Raw genomic sequence first — 17,477 nt, forward strand, 5'->3', positions numbered from 1 at the left:
ACGCAAATAGCGTAGCGTCTACGCTATTTGCGTTCCCCTTATTTTCGCCGTAGTCTACGTAAATGTTTACATAGACTAGACGTGCCAAAATAAGGAACACAAATGGCGGCGCCCACGGGCGCCACCATTTGCGTACGTGCAGTTTTTGTTTTTTGTTTTTACTCAGCCATGATAGGCGACGTAAACATTTACTTAGCCTATCACGGTATTTTTTAAAAATCTAGCTGTGATAGGCTACGTAAATCTTTACATAGCCTATCACCTTGGTTTTTTTTACTGGAAATGGCAGTGGCGGCAGCCGGTCAGAAGACCGGCCTGCGCCGCCGCCGCCGAACTCCCACCGAACCACCACCGGAGCTGCCGCCGCCAGGAGGATTCACCCAAGGTAAGTCCCGTCCCGGGGGGGGGCGGGGGGGCAGACCATTTTGCCACCAATTTCGGGGGGCCGAATGCACTGGCATTCAGCCTCCCCGAGATTCATGGTAAAATTCTCTGACATTCCTACCCTAGAGTTCGTTCTCAGCATAAACTAACAGCATTTGGTTCTCAAGCACAGCCACTTGTAAACAGACTTTTCTTCCCAGGCACATCAGAGATAAAGACTCTCCTCATTAACAAGGAATGCACCAAGAAGGCTGTTAATGGCCTCTTGACTTATCTGCACATGCTCAGAGGCTTACTAGCATGGGAATTGCACCAATAATGAACTTAAGCAAGCATTATGGATCTCTAGGCCCCTCGAACACTATAAATGACTTGGCTACGCTCCTGGGGCCAATACACTGCCTATCCAATGCAGGGCAGGAGAAGCACGGAGGGGATCGTTCCCTCTGTGCTCCTCCTGCCCTGCATTTTCAGCTAGACAGCTGCTTTGGGCTGTCTAGCCGCGGGAGGGCAGAGCTGGGGAGGAGGCTGCCATACGACACATAGGATGTGTCATACAGGCACTTCCACCCTCCCTGCCCCGGAATGCCCCCCCCCCCCAGAATGCCCTGTTTCAGCCTGTCCGCTTTCTTCTTGCAAGTGCGGAGCACGGGGCTTCTCAGGGCTGCCTGTGAGGCAGCATGGAAGGGGGGAAGGTCAGTTCTCCGGGAACCATCCTCAGAGAGCAGGCTCCGAGGTGGGTTCTGGAAAACATCCTATTGCGGTCTAGCCACTGACTAGCGGCCACAGGATTGCTCCCTCCAAGCCTTAAATGGGTTGGGACCAAGTTACCTGAAGGACCGCCTTCACCCATATCAGTCTGCCCACAAGATCAGAAAGAGAGGTCTTTCTCATTTGCCCACATGTGAGAGCAGTTAGGTGGGTGACCACAGGTGAGAAAGCCTTCTCTGCAGTGGCCTCACACCTTTGCAACAAGCTGTCACTGGAAGTCCACCATGCTCCATCATTGCAGGTTTTTAAGAAGGCCTTGAAAACCTATTATTTTACCATGGCCTTCCCTTGATATGACTGCTGTTGTTGATGTAATTGCTGTTGTTGTTGTTGTTGGTGGTGGTGGTGGTTTTATTGTCAGCTTTTACTGTTACTTTTATTGCTATTTTATTGTGTTTATGTTTTTATCATTTTTTATATTTTAACTGTTTTTATGTATTTTATTGCTGTGAACCTCCTTGGGAGTGCTTCTGCCCTGAAAGATGGCCAAGCACTTTTTAAAATAAATAAAAAATAAATCCCTTTTGAGAAAGTTCTCAGACTGTCAGGCTACAGGGAGCATCATCACACCTGGTTCCTTGCATCTTGGGTTGCCAAATCTGTACATAAGTCCTAGATGGAAATATACATGACAGAATTGCCTATCTCATCCCTCAATATTGGCAACCCTCCTGGACCAAAACCTTGATGCCTCATTGGGTCTGATCTTGGCCTGTTCCCTTACAAAGAGAGCCCTTGCCTTTATGGCCACCACCAACCTAGATGGCTTAAAAGGGATTAAACAAATTCATGCAGAAGGCTATCAATAGCGACGTGTCTTGATGACTGTATGCTACCTCCAGGTTAAGAGGCAGCATACCTCTGAATACCAGTTGCTGCTGGTGGAAAATAGCAGGGAAGGGCTATTGTCCTCAGTTTCTGATTGTGGGGTTCCCAGAAGCATCAGGTTGGCTACTGTGGAAAACAGGCTGGTGGACTAGATGGGCCTTTGGTCTGATCCAGCAGGGCTGTGCTTATGTTCTCAAAGAACCTACTCCTGCAAGGAATTACACCCTGCTGGAACCTTGAACAAGCAAAGAGCACCACCATTACCCCTTAAAGATGCGTTGAGATGTTCCAGTTCACCATCTCCTGGTCTACCTCTCTAGCTTTTGGGGGCTGCTTGGAAGGAGTTCTAAATAAAAAAACAAAACAAATTAGGCACTGGTATAAGGACTTTTAAATACATTACGTCAGCCTTCATGGTGACATGGTGATCTCCTGATGTTGTAGACTACGACTGGTGTCTGGCTGGTAGATGTTGGGAGTTGTAATCCAACACATACAGAGGGCACTGGTTGGGGAAGGCTTCTTTCTTTCTTTCTTTCTTTCTTTCATTCATTCATTCATTTCTTGCTAGTCGTTACTTATTTCCATGGATCGATGGACCCCAGATCCAAATATATCTTGAAACATTGCTGTTTTATTTCTTTATTAGAGATTATTTAGTAAATAAAATAGACCTATTGGGATATCATTGCCATATTTTGTGTTTCTGACATTACCCACAGTAAAAAAGATGGGTGGAAACTACAAAGCTGGGAAGGCTTTATTTTACAAGCTGGAAGAAGAGGGCTGTAAGAGTTATTCCTAAGGTTCATTGCTCCACAGGGAGCCCCAGGGTGTTTTATGTTTTGTTTGTACATGTATTATTCAGAGAGCAAGGGAAACTTGGTGTTAAATCAACAACGCTCCATTTTGACTGTGGGGGAAGTCTCACTGTGGTGTGAAATGTGCTTTAAAGTTAAACTAAGGCTGTGCTAGGAGGCTCTTCTGTTCAAAGCTCATAGGGCAGGGAGGCCACCAACATCATCCCTCAAAATAAGATAGCACCATCAGAAGTATCATTTCCCAGCACTGCCCAGATCGACCTCAACATGGCTGAAGAGCACTTAACTCCCAAAGGCTCAAGGAAGTGAGATAAGCCACAGCATATACAGCGGTGTCACGGTAGATTTTGAAGTGGAGGTGCTCAGCATGACAATCCCCATAGCCACGCCCCCAAGGAGAGTCCACAAATTCAGGCTGCTGTGCTGATCCATACCAACAAACCAGTTCTAGCACTTTTCATCACCACCAGAAGCAGGTCTTTTGTAAAGGTAATGGGTTTTAATTGCCCATTTTAGCCCAAGCCATCTCAAAATACACCTACCCGTCTGTCTGTCTGTCTATCATCTATCTATCTATCTATCTATCTATCTATCTATCTATCTATCTATCTATCTTATCCATCCATCCATCCATCTATCTATCTATCTATCTATCTATCTATCTATCTATCATCTATCTATCTATCTATCTATCTATCTATCTATCGATCGGTCGATCTATCTATCTTATCCATCTATCTATCTATCTATCTATCTATCTATCTATCTATCTATCATCTATCTATCTGTCATCTCATTTATATCCTGCCTTTTTTATTCAAGGAACCCAAGGCGGCTTACATTATCCTCCTCCTCTTCATTTTATCCTCACAACAACAACCCTGTGAGGTGGGTTGGACTGAGAGTCTCTGATTGGCCCAAAGTCACCCACTGAGTTTCCATGGCCAAGTGGGGACTAGAACCCTGATCTCCCAGCTCCCAGTCCAACACTCTCGCCACTACACCACACTGGCTCTCCAATCGCTTACATAACAGCAAGGAACAATCTATTGTTGCTGGGAACATTCTTTTTCCCCCAGCTACTGTGAGGATTGCAGCTCAGCTCAGGGGCAACAGGGAAGCCTGATGGGGGTGGCAGATGACATCAGCATCCCTGTTCATAAAAAAGTGCCAGCACTGCATCCCTGAGAGTCTTGGCTCCACTACACCACAAATCACGTAGGCAACACATATCAGAGGGGTGCAGTCAACGAGCGTACGAAACTATCTCATCCTAAGACAGACGACTGGTTCATCTAGATCTAGCTCAGTGTTGGATACAGATTTAGTGATAGTTAGAGTCAGACATAGATCCCCTAAACTAAGCTGCAGCCTCAGGCGTGGCCAGTGTGGTGTAGTGGCAAGAGTGTTGGACTAGGAGCTGGGAGATCTGGGTTCTAGTCCCCACTCGGCCATGGAAGCTCACTGGGTGACTTTGGGCCAGTCACACACTCTCAGCCCAATCCACCTCACAGGGTTGTTGTTGTGAGGATAAAATGGAGAGGAGGAGGATAGTGTAAGCCGCCTTGGGTTCCTTGCAAGAGGAAAAAAGGCGGGGTATAAATGCAATAAAATAAATAAAATAAAATAAATAAATCCCATCACAAGTGTTGAAGCAAGTGCATGGGATGGGGGCGCCATCTTGTCCTTCGCTTCAGGCAGCCAAATGTCCTGGGCCAGCCCTGATCTCATGTAATGCTGTGAGATGGAAGTAGTCACAGATGGTTCCACCTGTTCTTGCTCTGATCCTTGTGTCCCTCTTCCTCCCCCTCTAAAGGAAAATCTCTCTCTCGCCCCCACCTCTCTCTCTCTCACACACATACACCTTCTCAACATGTGTGTGACTATGTGAATGTCTGTCCAAGAAGAGCTAGGAAGCTGCCTTATGAAGCTGCCTTATGCCTTAGGTCCACCTAGCCCAGTACTGTTGACACTGACTGGCAGCGGCTCTTCAGGGTTCCAGGCAAGATTCCTTCCTAGCCCTACCTGGAGATGCCGGGGATCAAACCTGGGACTTTCTGCATGCAAAGTAGGTGCTCTACCACTGAGCTGCATGGTCAAAATGTGTGCGCCCCCTTTAACCTGAGTGAACATCCTTCCTCTAGATACCTCTGCACAATAGGGGGAGGCCACGCTCCCAAAATGATTAGTGCCCTTCGGGGTTCCGCAACATGAATCCGGCCTTGCAGCGATGTCCTTTGATTTCTCCCTGCACCCGCCAAACCAAACAAGATCAGCTGCCTGTCATTGGTTCTCTGATTGGCCAACCTGATGTGACCTCAACTGACCTATCCGCTCTCCGGGGAATTCAGCAGAATTCTTCCTGACCTGTGCTAGAGAGTTACTCAATCACAAGACAGAAACAGCCGGGGATGCTGTAATTACACAGCTAGCTGAGGGCTTTGATCTGCCAGCATTGAACAGATGTCTGAGCCCACACAGAGTCCCTTCTAGGCTTGGAGCCATACCAGGACATTGACTCTGCTTGGGCCTTTTCAGTCTGACTGTGAGTGCAGTTTTGGAGAATATATATAAATATTAGTCTTCCCAGAACTTCCACAGAATTTCCAAAGAATTTATTTCTAGAAAAGAAATACTGACTTTTTCCACCATCTGTGTGCAAAAGAGCTTACAAAAGCCACCATTGCTGACATGCTTGGTTTCATTTGCAGGAAGGGTGGTGACGATGGTTTGTTTTCTTTTAATGATTTCTCTTATCTCTCAGGAATCATGTGAGGCCTGTATCGCACAGTTTTCACCTCTTACAATAATTCTGTCACCATCTCTGAAACAGATGATGCCAAAGGTATTCCCTGCTGTAAAACTACTGAATTTATCAAGAGTATATTGGATGGGAATTTTCTCCATTGTGGATATCGAACATCGACCAGTTTTCATGTCAGGAATATATATTTAAAAAAAAAAATACTGCTCAAGGGAGCAATCCTGTGCACACTTACCTGGGAGTAAGCTTGAGATGGAAGAATCTGTCAATTTCAGGTTCTCATTTTTTATTTACTTCATTTCATCTTGAACTTTGAGAATTTCTCCAGTCTTAAGTTCAGTTAATCCTGAACACTGTGATTTTTAAAGAAGTTTGCATGAAAATTCATAAGCATTTTTGTGCAGATTTCTCCTAATACATGCATTTTTTGTATGAATATTTTCCTAATATACACATTGGTTGCAAGCAGTTCTCCCTAATATGCTGCATTTTCTAATGTTATTTTCCCAAGTATACACATTTGTGTATATGTTTTTGGACTGGGGAACTCCATTGCAAAATATGGAGAAGTGTGAAGTTTGAAGGATAACAGAGTGTCGGTTTGCATGGTGTTTTGAAATTGAAAATTTAGGTAGGCTCACATTAGAAGGTAAACTGAAACAATTTCTCCCCTATGCCTACAGTAAGCCCCATAGAATGCAACAGCACTTGATTCTGAGTAAATGTGCTTAGATTGCTCTGGATGGGTGTGCTCACTGATGTATTTGTACTGAAGCAAAGAACTCAATTTTCACACATTCACACCAACCTCAAGGCAGTAAGTCACTGTCAGGTGCCAGATAACAGTAATCTATTCCTCGGGATAAATATTTCTACAGCATATTCTCTATTTTATTCCTGCAGAGAAAGCCATCTAGCACTAAACTCTCTCTCTCTCTCTCTCTCTGCACAACACACTGGAAATAAACAAACTAAAGTGCAATCCTGTGGCTGCTAGACAGCGTCTAGATGTCCATAGTATCCGATTTTTTGGTTTCTGGGAACAGAGCTTAGAGCCAGCACTCCAAGCTCAGTTCCCAGAAACCCGACTCCCTGCTCCCTCGCCCACCGCCTTGCAGGTGGAGCAGTTCGTCCCTGGCTCCGTACTAGTAAGAGTAGTGCAGAGCAGCCAAAAAGGGGATGTTCCTGAGGGCAGGGCGGGGACTGCAGAAGCACCATTACGATGCTTCCTATGTGCCACCCGCCCTGCCCCCCACCCCTGCTCCAACATGCCCTGGATAGACAGCCAAAATCGGCTATCTAGCCACAAATGCAGGGCATCCAGAGCACGAAGGAGAAGATCCCCTCTGTGGTCCACCTGCCCTGCATTGGATAGTCGACCACCTCTGAGTTTGGAGGCAGCCGACTATCCCCATAGGATTGCACCCTCCATGAACCAGAGAGATCAATTAATGGTGGCTTAGTCAAAAAACAGCAATACTGGAAGCACCCAGATATTCCAAAGTGCTGAAGATTTCTCCCTCATTTTTTTTAGCATTCTCTTTCAATTTGATTTTAAAAAAGAAGAAAGAAATTGCTTTTGAAAAGAAATTCAAAGGAGAAGGAAATTTTGGTGAAATTCTCATGGCTTGGGTTTGCGTTTCTTGTGCTTACTTTACTCAGGAGGTGGCTGAGGACTCTGCACAAGCATCCTGTCTTTCATTATACAATCATCTCTCCAGCAGCCTGTAGCCTCCTTGGCTTCCCACATGTCAGTTAAAGCCCAGGGGAATACACCATGATGTTATTTCTCCTATAGGGCTTCTTCAGATCAGGAAGTGCAGGCAGCCTGGAAGGCTGCAGAGCAAGGAGATTTGTATAATAGAAAAGAGCACCCTCGGCTGCCTCACAGAGATTAGGTAAGCTCAAAAACACCACAAAAATAAATTATGAAAACCCTGAAGGTTAAGCAGAACAATGGAAACCTCTTTCATGGGGGAAGAAAACTTTCAGGAAATTAAAGGACAAATTTTGGCCCGGCAGTATCTCCACCCCTTCCCAGAACTAGACACAGCACTGTCCCCTCACACCTGGGTTGTGGTGGATGCAAAATGGGGGCCAACTTGCCAACAGAGTTGATACTATTGGCACTTGCAGTGGCAGCACAAAAAGCCCCCAAGGAAAAGAGAGAAGCTGTGCTACAACCCCTGCCAATGGTGAGCCCTACCTGTGAGAAACTGTTGGAGAATCATAGAATAGTCATAGAATAGTAGGATTGGACGGGGCCTACAAGGAGAAATTCAGTGCAATCCCACCCCCAATTTATCTGTCCACAAATAGGGTGGAGAATTTCAAGAGGCCATTTGCGCTAAGGATGGACGGACTCACCTCTGTCCATCCCCACCGGGCACTTGCTGAAGTGCCACCCCCCCACCCCTGCTTGCCATGCTGTGCAAGCCACAGGACACCTTGGTGAGCACCCAGTGGCCACCCGTTCCCTTATTGAGTCATCATTTTGTGTAAGAATGGTGGCTCAGGTTTTTCCATAAAAAGAACATTGCATAAATGGCCACCATAAAGAGGCCATTTATGGAAAATTGCTGGTGTAAATGCACCATTTACGCCTGTAATGTTGTGTAAATGGCCCCTTTTTGGCTGCCATTTATGCAAAGTTACTTTTATGGAAAACCACGAGCTGCCATTTTTTTGCAAAATGGCAGCTCGGTGAGGGGAAGGGCAGTCTCTGGGTGCTTGTGGACCATGCGGCAATCCGTGAACAGCCTGGTAAACACACAGCAGTTCAGTGAGTGGGGTCCAGGAGGCTGAGAGGGGGGAGTTAATTTGCACACAGTTCTATTCCAAAGCAATTGCGACAGCCCTTGGAGAACTACATCTCCCATGTTCTCCTGGGCTTTGTGTGTTGGGTGTGCTGGTACCCAGTGCATCAGGGTGATAGAGAGGGTGGGAGAAAAAGGACAAGCCTCCCTCCTCTCCTCTCTTCTCCTCTCCCCTCACCATTATTGCTGCTACATTACTACACATCTGTAGCCCTGTTCAGATGTAACAATCTCAGTCCAATAAATCAATATTTATTGGACTGAGAACAAACATGCTGAGAACAAACATGCCTGCATGCTCCTTCACCTCTTTCCCTCCCCCTTTCTCTCACATACTGTAATAGAGAAAACTTCCAAGGTTTGACAAAGAAGGGAAAGGGGAGTGTGTTTAGGTGGGAGGGGGAGGTGTCAATGGCGGGCAGGGGGAGGTTTTGGAGATGGTGGCCTGGCAGGGATTGATGGAGGCATTTTTCCTGAGTCCTTTGATTGGCTCAGAAAAAAAAAAATCAGTGTAAGTTTTCTGATTCCCCACCCCCCACCCCTTGGAAGACCTGGCTGATTTCCAAGTTAACCCAAGCAGAGTTTGGGAGAAGGTGTTTGCCTCTAGTGTGGCGAACTCTGCACTCACAGCGCTCTGTACAAAAATCGGAAATTAAACCAAAGCAAAAGAGTGAAGGATTCTTAATGCATCGGCTCTCCTTCAGCAATAAGACCAGGTCATTTCCAGGGAGAAATTCAGGTGAAGAGAAATTCGGAAGGCTCTCTGGCCAAAATTAATACAATCAGTCATTGGATACAGAAGATTTTATAACCGGTACCCTCTAGGAGGAGCTAGAGAATAAAGAAACTTTCTGCCAGTCCTAAACTTCTTCTCCTTTTTTTTTTTTTTTATACAAAGCAAAGAGGCAAATGTGCTTCCTATCAAAGTGAATTTCCAATCTATAAAGTCCTTTGAGAGGGTGGTGTTTGGCTGGATGAGAACATCAAGTCATGCTTCAGGGCCTTATAGAGATTCACAAAGGAATCTGCCCAGGTGTCTCTCTGGTGTCCTTGGGACTGAGCTGCCCTATATGCTGCATAGACCATAGTCAACACTGTCCTTTCGAAATCCTCTCTCTTTAGCATTCCCGAATATCCTGACAGCCTGGCGTTCAGTCGGCGAATATCCGTGATGCTTTTGGGGATAACATCATTGCACAGAGTGTCAAATGCCATTGCCTTCCTCATTGAAGCCAGTTCCTCATCTTTGACGGAGATCTTCAGGTCATTGTTGATTTCTAGCTCGCCAAGAAGAAACTGGAACAAAAACACAGGGAAAGGGTTTTATGCTGACTCTCATTTAGTTCCCACAAAGGGTAGATGAGGCACCTGGACTATACCACTTCTGACTGCAGGGGAGGAGTCACATAATGGAATGTTCCTCCAAACGGGGAGCATGCAGATAGAAAACTAGATGTCAGAGAGAAGGGTTCCTTCCAGCCTGCTCTTAAGGAACATAGCAAGCTGCCTTATACCAAGCCAGATGGCTGGTCCATCTAGCAAAGTATTGTCTAGAGGTGTGCACAAATGGCCTCTCAAAATTCTCCAGCTTATTTGTGGGCAGAGAAACCGGGGAGACAATTTCACCAAATTTCTCCTAGGGGTAGGGATGGCGGAGAATTCCGTCACGGACTTCAATGAGGCCCAATTCTTAGAATCCAGCCCCCCCAGAGCCCGTGGCAGAACGGACCACTCACCTCTGCCTCCTCGTGGGATCCGTCCGGGTCAGATCCCTGTCCACATCAAACCTATGGAACTGGCCGCCAGCTCCGCAGGGCTGGAGAAAGTCGATACAGCCAGCAGCCATTGCTGTGCTGTATCTCTAAGTCAGTACCCCGGACACAAATGGTGTAGTGGGTGCCACTTGCGGCCGTAAAGCTGGTCGATTAGCCTAAATGCAGCCATTTATGGCTGCATTTAGGCTAATCGACCAGCTTTACGGCCGCAAGTGGCACCCACTACGCCATTTGCGTCCCTGTTTTTGGCCGTGATAGACTACGCAAATATTTGCATAGCCTATCGTGTGAACAGGGATGCAAATGCAAATGACTGACTTAGACAGAGATATGGCGCAGCAATGGCTGCCAGCCGTATCGACTTTCTCCAGCCCTACAGAGCTGGCGGCTGGCTCCGCAGGTTCGACGCAGAGCTGGCCTGGACGGATTCTGGGGGGGAGGAACGGATCGCCTCCCCCCCTGTCGAGGATTCTGGAAGGAGAAATGGATCGCCTCCCCCCCCGGTGGACCCCCTGTGCATGGCAGGTAAGGGGATTCGTACATCCCTACCTAGGGGAGGAGAAATTCTCCAACAGTTTCTCACAGAAAGGGCTCACTATTGGCACAGCTTCTTTCTTTTTTCTTAAGGGTTTTTGGTTTATTGAGCTGCTCCTGCAAGTGGCAACAGCAGCAGCTACACTGGGGCTTCCACTTTTCTGAGGCAGAATTTTGAATTTGTTTTGGCTTTTGAGCTTACCTAATCACTGCAAGGTGGTGCTGTGTGTATTTTCTCTCTTGATTACACATCTCTCCACTGTTCTGCAGCCTCCCAGGCCACCTGCACTTTCTGAACTGAAAAAGCCCCAAGGGAGGAATTGCCTCATGAGGTCTTCCTCGTAATAGCTTTAAGTGAAGTGCGGGAAGCTGAGGAGGCTACAGGCTGCCACAGAGGTGACTGTACAATGACAGACAGGAGGACACTCACACACACTCCTCAGCCACCTCACAAGTAAAGGAAGGGCAAGAACCCCAAACCCAACCCATGAGAATTTCTCCAAAATTTCTCCTGGTCTGAATTTCTTTTCGGAAGCAATTTCTCTTCTATCAACCTGAATGAGAATGGTTGAAATAAATGTGGGAGAAATTTTTGGCACAGCACTAGTATTGCCTACACCAGCAGAACTGCTTTCGGCCCAAGGGTCGAATTCCATTTCGGATGATTGCTAAGCATTTGCCTTAAAGCAAGGGTATTGAAGCTCTTTCAGCTTGAGGGCTGAATTCCATTCCAGAGGAGCTCTTGGGGGCCGCATTGCAGTGTTGGGCAGGGTTGAGGGCAAAAGGGGCAGGGCCAAAACACCAGCGTGTTTTAGCTTGAAGCTCTTAGTGCCATTCACTCAGCCTTAAGAGAAGCTTCACATAGAATGGGGGAAAACCAGCACAAAATCTGGGAAACCACCAACTGATGGATGTTTGGGGGAATGGAACAAGGCCAGGAGAGGGAGCATGGCCATCTGGGGAACCCAGCAGGGCTGGATTGGGACCCCAGGTCTGCCAGATTTGGCCCCTGGGTCAGAGGTTCTGCACTGACTAGCTGTTCAGGGTCACCAATGAGGGTCTTTTCCAGCCCTACATGGAGATACTAGGGATTGAATGGGGGACCCATTCAATGGTGCTCTGCCACTGAGCTGAGGCCCTCCCCTTACCCTAAGAACATAAGGTCCCAGACATGTTCTGAAGGCACATGAGACAGCTACCTTACTGAAGCTAAGCAGGTCTGGGTCCGGTCAGTGCTTGGAGGGGGGACCACCTGGGAACCACATGTAGCCACCCTGAGTTCCGTGATGGAAGAAAGGTGGGATATCAATGAAATAAATAAATAAATGCCATGCTGGATCAGACCAAGGGTCCATCTAGTCCAGCATTCTGTTCACACAGTGCCCAAGGGGAACCCACAAGCAGGACACAAGTGCAACAGCCCTCTCTTACACCAGCCCCAGCAACTGGTGTACATAGGCTCACTGCCACTTTTACTGGAGGTAGCCCGTAGCCATCAGGACTAGTAGCCACTGATAGCCTTCTCCTCCATGGATTTGTCCAATCCCCTTTTCAAGCCATCCAAATTGGTGGCCATCACTACATCTTAATGGCAGTGAATTCCATAGTTTAACTATGTGCTGTGTGACCTTCTTCCTGTCATGCTAGTTTTTTTTATGAGCAGGAATCTATATATTTTTTTTTTTGCGGGGCAGCATTCCATCCTAGGACCTCCCCCTGCACCCTCAACTGATACAGTTCAGACACAGCTTTACCAACTCATTTGTTGTTTTTGAGAACAAAGTCTCAGACTCAGCCGGGTGATGGACGAAGAGCCCTGAAGGTCCCTGAATCTCAGGCCCACAGGCCCAATCTGGCCAACCTGGAGTCCCGTTCCAGCTCTCTGGGGTTCCCCAGAAGGCCCAGCACCCTCTTCTTCGACCATGGATTCTTGTGTGGCTTTGCAGCTTTTGTGCAGTTTCCCCGCCCCCCCGCCCCACTTCTGAAAGCCTGAAACACTGGCAGCAAGTGCCTTAAGCTAAAATGTGCTGGTAGTTTTGGTATTTTGATCCCACCCCTTTTGCCTTTGGCCCCGCTGACCACTGGCATGCAGCACCCAAGAGCTTCTCGGAAGTTGCATTTGGCCCTCTGGCTGAAAGAGGCTCCCCACCTCAATGCTACATTATGGAAAGGTAGTTCGTCTCAATGACAGAGTTTGTGTAGAAGCACCATCCTAGTCTTGCAGGAACTGGATTCACTGCAAGGAAAGAGAATGTCTTGTCCTCGATGACCTCCTCAAACTCATCCAGGCGCAGCTCTAATAAATTTTTTTGGGGTGGTGGTGGCTTGATACCACATTTAAGACCAGGAGGAGTAAAATAAAAGATGTTCAATGCCCCTGATTGATTGATTGATTGATTGATTGAGTAATCCTTATATACCTTTCAATGTAATAAAAACCCTAAGTGGTTTACATATAACAATATTAATATCACAGCTTAAATTACACTATTAAAAATCGCAGCTCAAAACACAGTATTGAGAACATTTTCAGCTACGATGCTAAAAATAGCAATGGGAAAATAATACAATGGAGCAGCTTCATATTAATTATGATTAATTACAAGTCAGAGAAAGCTTGCTTAAGCAAGTACGTTTTCAGGAGGCATTTAAAACATACCAAATCTTCTGCCTCCTGAACCTCACAATCGAGAGTGTTCCTGGGATTATGCAGGTCGCAGAATCCAATAATAGCATAATTATTTTCTAACAGCAGAATTTGATCTGTTTTAATATTTTATTATAAGTTGCCCTGGTCCCTTCTTTGAAGGGCATGGTATAAATCTTACTTATTTATTTATTGGTATGCTGCTTCTTTTTTAAAAAGCATAGGCCTGAGTTTTCAGTTTTGCCCAAACCATCCCTAATCCATGAAGCAGTTTGTAGCTGGTGAAGCGGTCGGGGTTTGTTTGTTTTAATGTGAAATAAGAAGACCCTGAAACGAATGCCATGACATCTCTGCTCCAAACTCTTCATTATCTATTGCTTTGATGATATGATTATCCCAAGTCATCAGTATAGTTCCTGCATAGGGAGACCGAGGATGTTTTCTCGTGCATACTGAACCTCAAAGAGAAGGTCCACGTCATCCTGAGACTTCTGCAGCACTGGGTTGAGGAGAGCGGCGGAGGACCTCTTCACACGATGAGCGGATGGGAAAAGCATCGCTTGGGGTGTGGAAGGAGATGAGAGAATGTCAGTCAGTGGTCATTGTACAATATGCTACTCCCCACCCCTTGCCACCATAACCCCCACTGAGCAGAGCTCCTCTACTTTTCAGAGCTGCCCAGCAGGCAGAAATTCAATGGTAAATTTAAACTGCATCAGTTGAACTTCTGCTTGGTATTAAAACAAGTCCAATGTCTGAGCTCTGCCAAACCTTGATTCAGTTTAAGCCCTGCCTCTCTCCTAACATCCGAACTGTCCTGCTTCCTCTTCCAGACACCCCACTCCAATATTTCGTCTTCTCTAACATTTATAGGAATACATCAAACAGTCCCTAAACTCCAGCATCTGCCAGGCTCTCTGTATGACTCACTAGATTCTGCCACCTTTCATGCAAGACTGACAATATTGGCCTTCTCCAAGTTCTCCAGATGTGTTTGACTGCATGGCCAGGGAACGATGGGAGTTGCAGTCTAACACATCTGGAGGGCACCAGCTTGGGGAAGGCTGCACTCAGTGGCTCTGCACAATGGCAGGGGGGATGCTCCCATTCCAAATCCCGCTCTCAAATCCAGCTCTCACAATCTTTTATTTATTTATTTATTGCATTTATACCCCGCCTTTCTCCCTCTCGCAAGGAACTCAAGGTGGCTTACATTATCCTCCTCCTCACCGTTGTATCCTCACAACAACAACCCTGTGAGGTAGGTTGGGCTGGGAGTCTGTGACTGGCCCAAAGTCACCCAGTGAGCTTCCATGGCCAAGTGGGGACTAGAACCCGGATCTCCCGGCTCCCAGTCCGTCACTCTCACCACTACACTACACTGGCTCTCATCTTCCTGCTCTTCCATTCCCCAGCCACCTGGTATTCTAACTGGTGTAGGTCGATGGCTCCGATGTCAATGAGGTGGTGAAGCTGCTCCAAGTTTCAGTCAGAACCAGTCCAAACTCCTTGTTTGGATCGGAGATATGCTTCACACCTTGGATAGCTCCTTCGGAGTTCTGACTGAAACCCGGAGCGGATTTACTGCCCACTGACATCGGAGCCACCAGCCTACGCTGGCTGGACTATATTTTGCCCTGGACTCGCGGATTATGTCCTAGCTCCTGTGCTGACCTGCTGGCTTCCTCCAAGCTCCACCCCTAACCTGCCATGCGTTGCCCTGGCTCCCCAGTCCACTCTCTCTGTCCATGCCGTGGGCTCATATTTTTACATCAAGAGCTATTTTCTTTATTTCTATCTGTATTACTAGGGTGATTCCAAACCCTGCTGGAGGCTGGAGGCTGGCTGATGGGCATGTGTGTGTGTTAAGATGGGGTGGAGGCGCCCTCCACTGACCGAGGAGAGATCTGTCCATGGGGAGGCATGGCCACTCTGGAGGTGACTGGCCCAAAGCTCTGCTGGTGTCCATCTACCACTGGTGGTCTTCCCAGTGGCACAAGGTCCAAGGGATGTGTGTGTGTCATTCCAGTGTGTGTGTGTCAGGAGCAGCCTTGGATCCACTGAATCATCCCAAACCTACTCACTCCCCTGACAGGGATCGGGCACACAGAATCAACCCCAGCGTGGGGCTGGCTTTCCTTCCCATTGGGAGGGAAAAGATATGAAGGAGAAGGAGAAGCAGCAGTTTGGGTGGAAGGAAATCAGCTCCCCCCCACAGGGCCCTCATGCCATAGCTCCAGTGACCGAGGTAGGGTGTCCAGCTTTACAGAGGACTGTCATCTATTTTGAACAGCTGGCAGAGGACCAAAGTGACCTCTTCTTGATGGGCTGTCCAGTCCAAGTCCGGTTTAAAGTCGAGAAACCCTAAGAAGGGAGAGCAGCAGGGGCTTTGAAGCGGCTCACCCACAGCTAGCACCCACCTGGACAGCAAACTACACAAGCATCCAGGTCACCTAGTCAGTCTAGGTGACTAAGCTCACTCTGGAGAGGTTAATTGTATTTCTACTTAAACAATCATTATTATTTCTAAGTTTGTACCTATACCTCTACATTTTCAAATGGGGGTCCACTTTTGGGATAATGCACTTCCTCCTAGTTGGCGATGTGTAAGTGGCTCCCCCGTCAGCAGGGCTTTGAGAGTAGCAGCTCATCAGCCACATCACTTCCCAGTCCACCTGGGATTGATCCATAAATCAATGCACCTCAACACTTCAAGCCAAGAGTTCAAGGTGACAGATGTGCTTGTTCGCGCGTGCGTGTGGGCGTGCGTGCAGAGGGTGAATGGTTCAGCCAGGTAATCCCTTGTTTGATCCCCTCACAACTTCCCTGTGAGGGAGGTTAGCAATCCAGTCTTCAGAGGAGCACCTCCTCCCCTGCGTCCCTTTTGGACTCTGCTTTCACTTGGGCTCTGTTCCTAAGCTGTGGCACCTTTTGCTCCTGCGGCTTAAAAAAAAGACAAAAGCACACAATGTTCTGCACTGAAATCTTGAAGTGCTAATTGCTTGGTAATTAAAACTTCAATCACCCAGCAGTTACAATGTTTATTTGCTAAACAACTGCTGGCAGGGATCCAGGGAACAATGATCAAATGAATAACTTTTCAGGCTACCCTTCCTTGGAAAACTTCCCCGTGCATCTTCCTGAGGGTCAGCTGTGCTAAGCTGTCACAGAGACTAACAGTTGGATTGTGGCATAAACCAGCCTTCCCTGACCGTGTGTTGTCCAAATGTGTTGGACTGCAGCTCCCTAAATCATGGAAATCTGGCAGAAAGCTTTCATGCATATGGGATGAAGTGAACGGTATTCCACTAAATGTACCCCAGGCGGTCATTTTTAAAGCACCAGAAGAATTCCTGTTGTTTTGGGGGAGGTTGTGTGGTTGGGTGACCTGTCAGATGCGAACACTTCCACCTCCCAGTGAATCAATGGTGACTGGAGCAAAGGATTTCACCAAGGGCTGAACTAGATGTGTGACACAGGAAATCAGGTTTTCCTGGGTGGCTTTTTTTTGTATAAGTTCAATGCAACTGTAGGGCCCACGGAATAAGACTCCTCCACCACTCTCCCAATCTAAATCACACACACACACTCTGCCCCCCTGGCCATGCTGCTGGGACCCGTATGGTACCGGTATGTCCCCTGCCCCCTGCCTCGAAGCACATAGCAGCTTTATTGGAAGAGGGCATGATTTAGATTGGGAAAATAGCACAGGGAGAAAGGGTTGATTCTCCCCTCCTCCAGCATTGTGGCCCTAGTCGGATTTCAGTAGGGGTGTACGAACCCCACTCATCGTTCCAGTTCGAGGCATCCATGGGTGGGGGAAGTGATCCATCCCTCTCCCCAGAATCCTCCCCGGCCAGCTCCACTCCACAGTGAGTCTGCGGAGCCGCCAGCCAGGCTCGTCCGCAGCCGGACTTCCATCCGCTGCTGGGCTGCGGACACAAATGGCATCTGGTGTAGCGGACGCCATTTGCGTCCCTGCCCTTTGCCATGATAGGCTACGTAAATATTTACGTAGCTTATCAAGGCAAAGGGCAGGGATGCAAATGGCATCCACTACACCGGACGCCATCTGTGTCCGCAGCCCAGCAGTGGACGGCTGCGGGCTGAAGGGGATGGACCCAGACCCGGCCAGCG

At 47.6% G+C, this 17,477-nt stretch overlaps 1 protein-coding gene across 2 annotated transcripts in view; it reads right to left on the reverse strand.

Annotated features, from left to right (window-relative positions):
- Nucleotides 1–5,841: 5,841 nt before the first annotated feature.
- FAM180A (family with sequence similarity 180 member A) overlaps nucleotides 5,842–17,477 on the reverse strand; it is a 29,218-nt gene continuing 17,582 nt past the window's right edge. Inside the window, exons 3-4 of one of the 2 annotated variants that reach the window (XM_084811721.1) lie at nucleotides 13,799–13,899; nucleotides 5,842–9,680 (exon numbers count right to left, since the gene is read on the reverse strand). In XM_084811721.1, the coding sequence (XP_084667847.1) occupies nucleotides 9,324–9,680; nucleotides 13,799–13,897 (456 nt within the window). In that variant the 5' untranslated portion in view covers nucleotides 13,898–13,899 and the 3' untranslated portion in view covers nucleotides 5,842–9,323. The remainder of the gene's footprint in view (nucleotides 9,681–13,798; nucleotides 13,900–17,477) is intronic. The other variant, XM_084811720.1, reaches the window with a different exon arrangement.

The sequence above is a fragment of the Heloderma suspectum genome, chromosome 7 (assembly GCF_057233095.1).
Source record: "Heloderma suspectum isolate Gila_16-S chromosome 7, 16-S_ref, whole genome shotgun sequence".
Lineage (NCBI taxonomy): Eukaryota > Metazoa > Chordata > Lepidosauria > Squamata > Helodermatidae > Heloderma > Heloderma suspectum.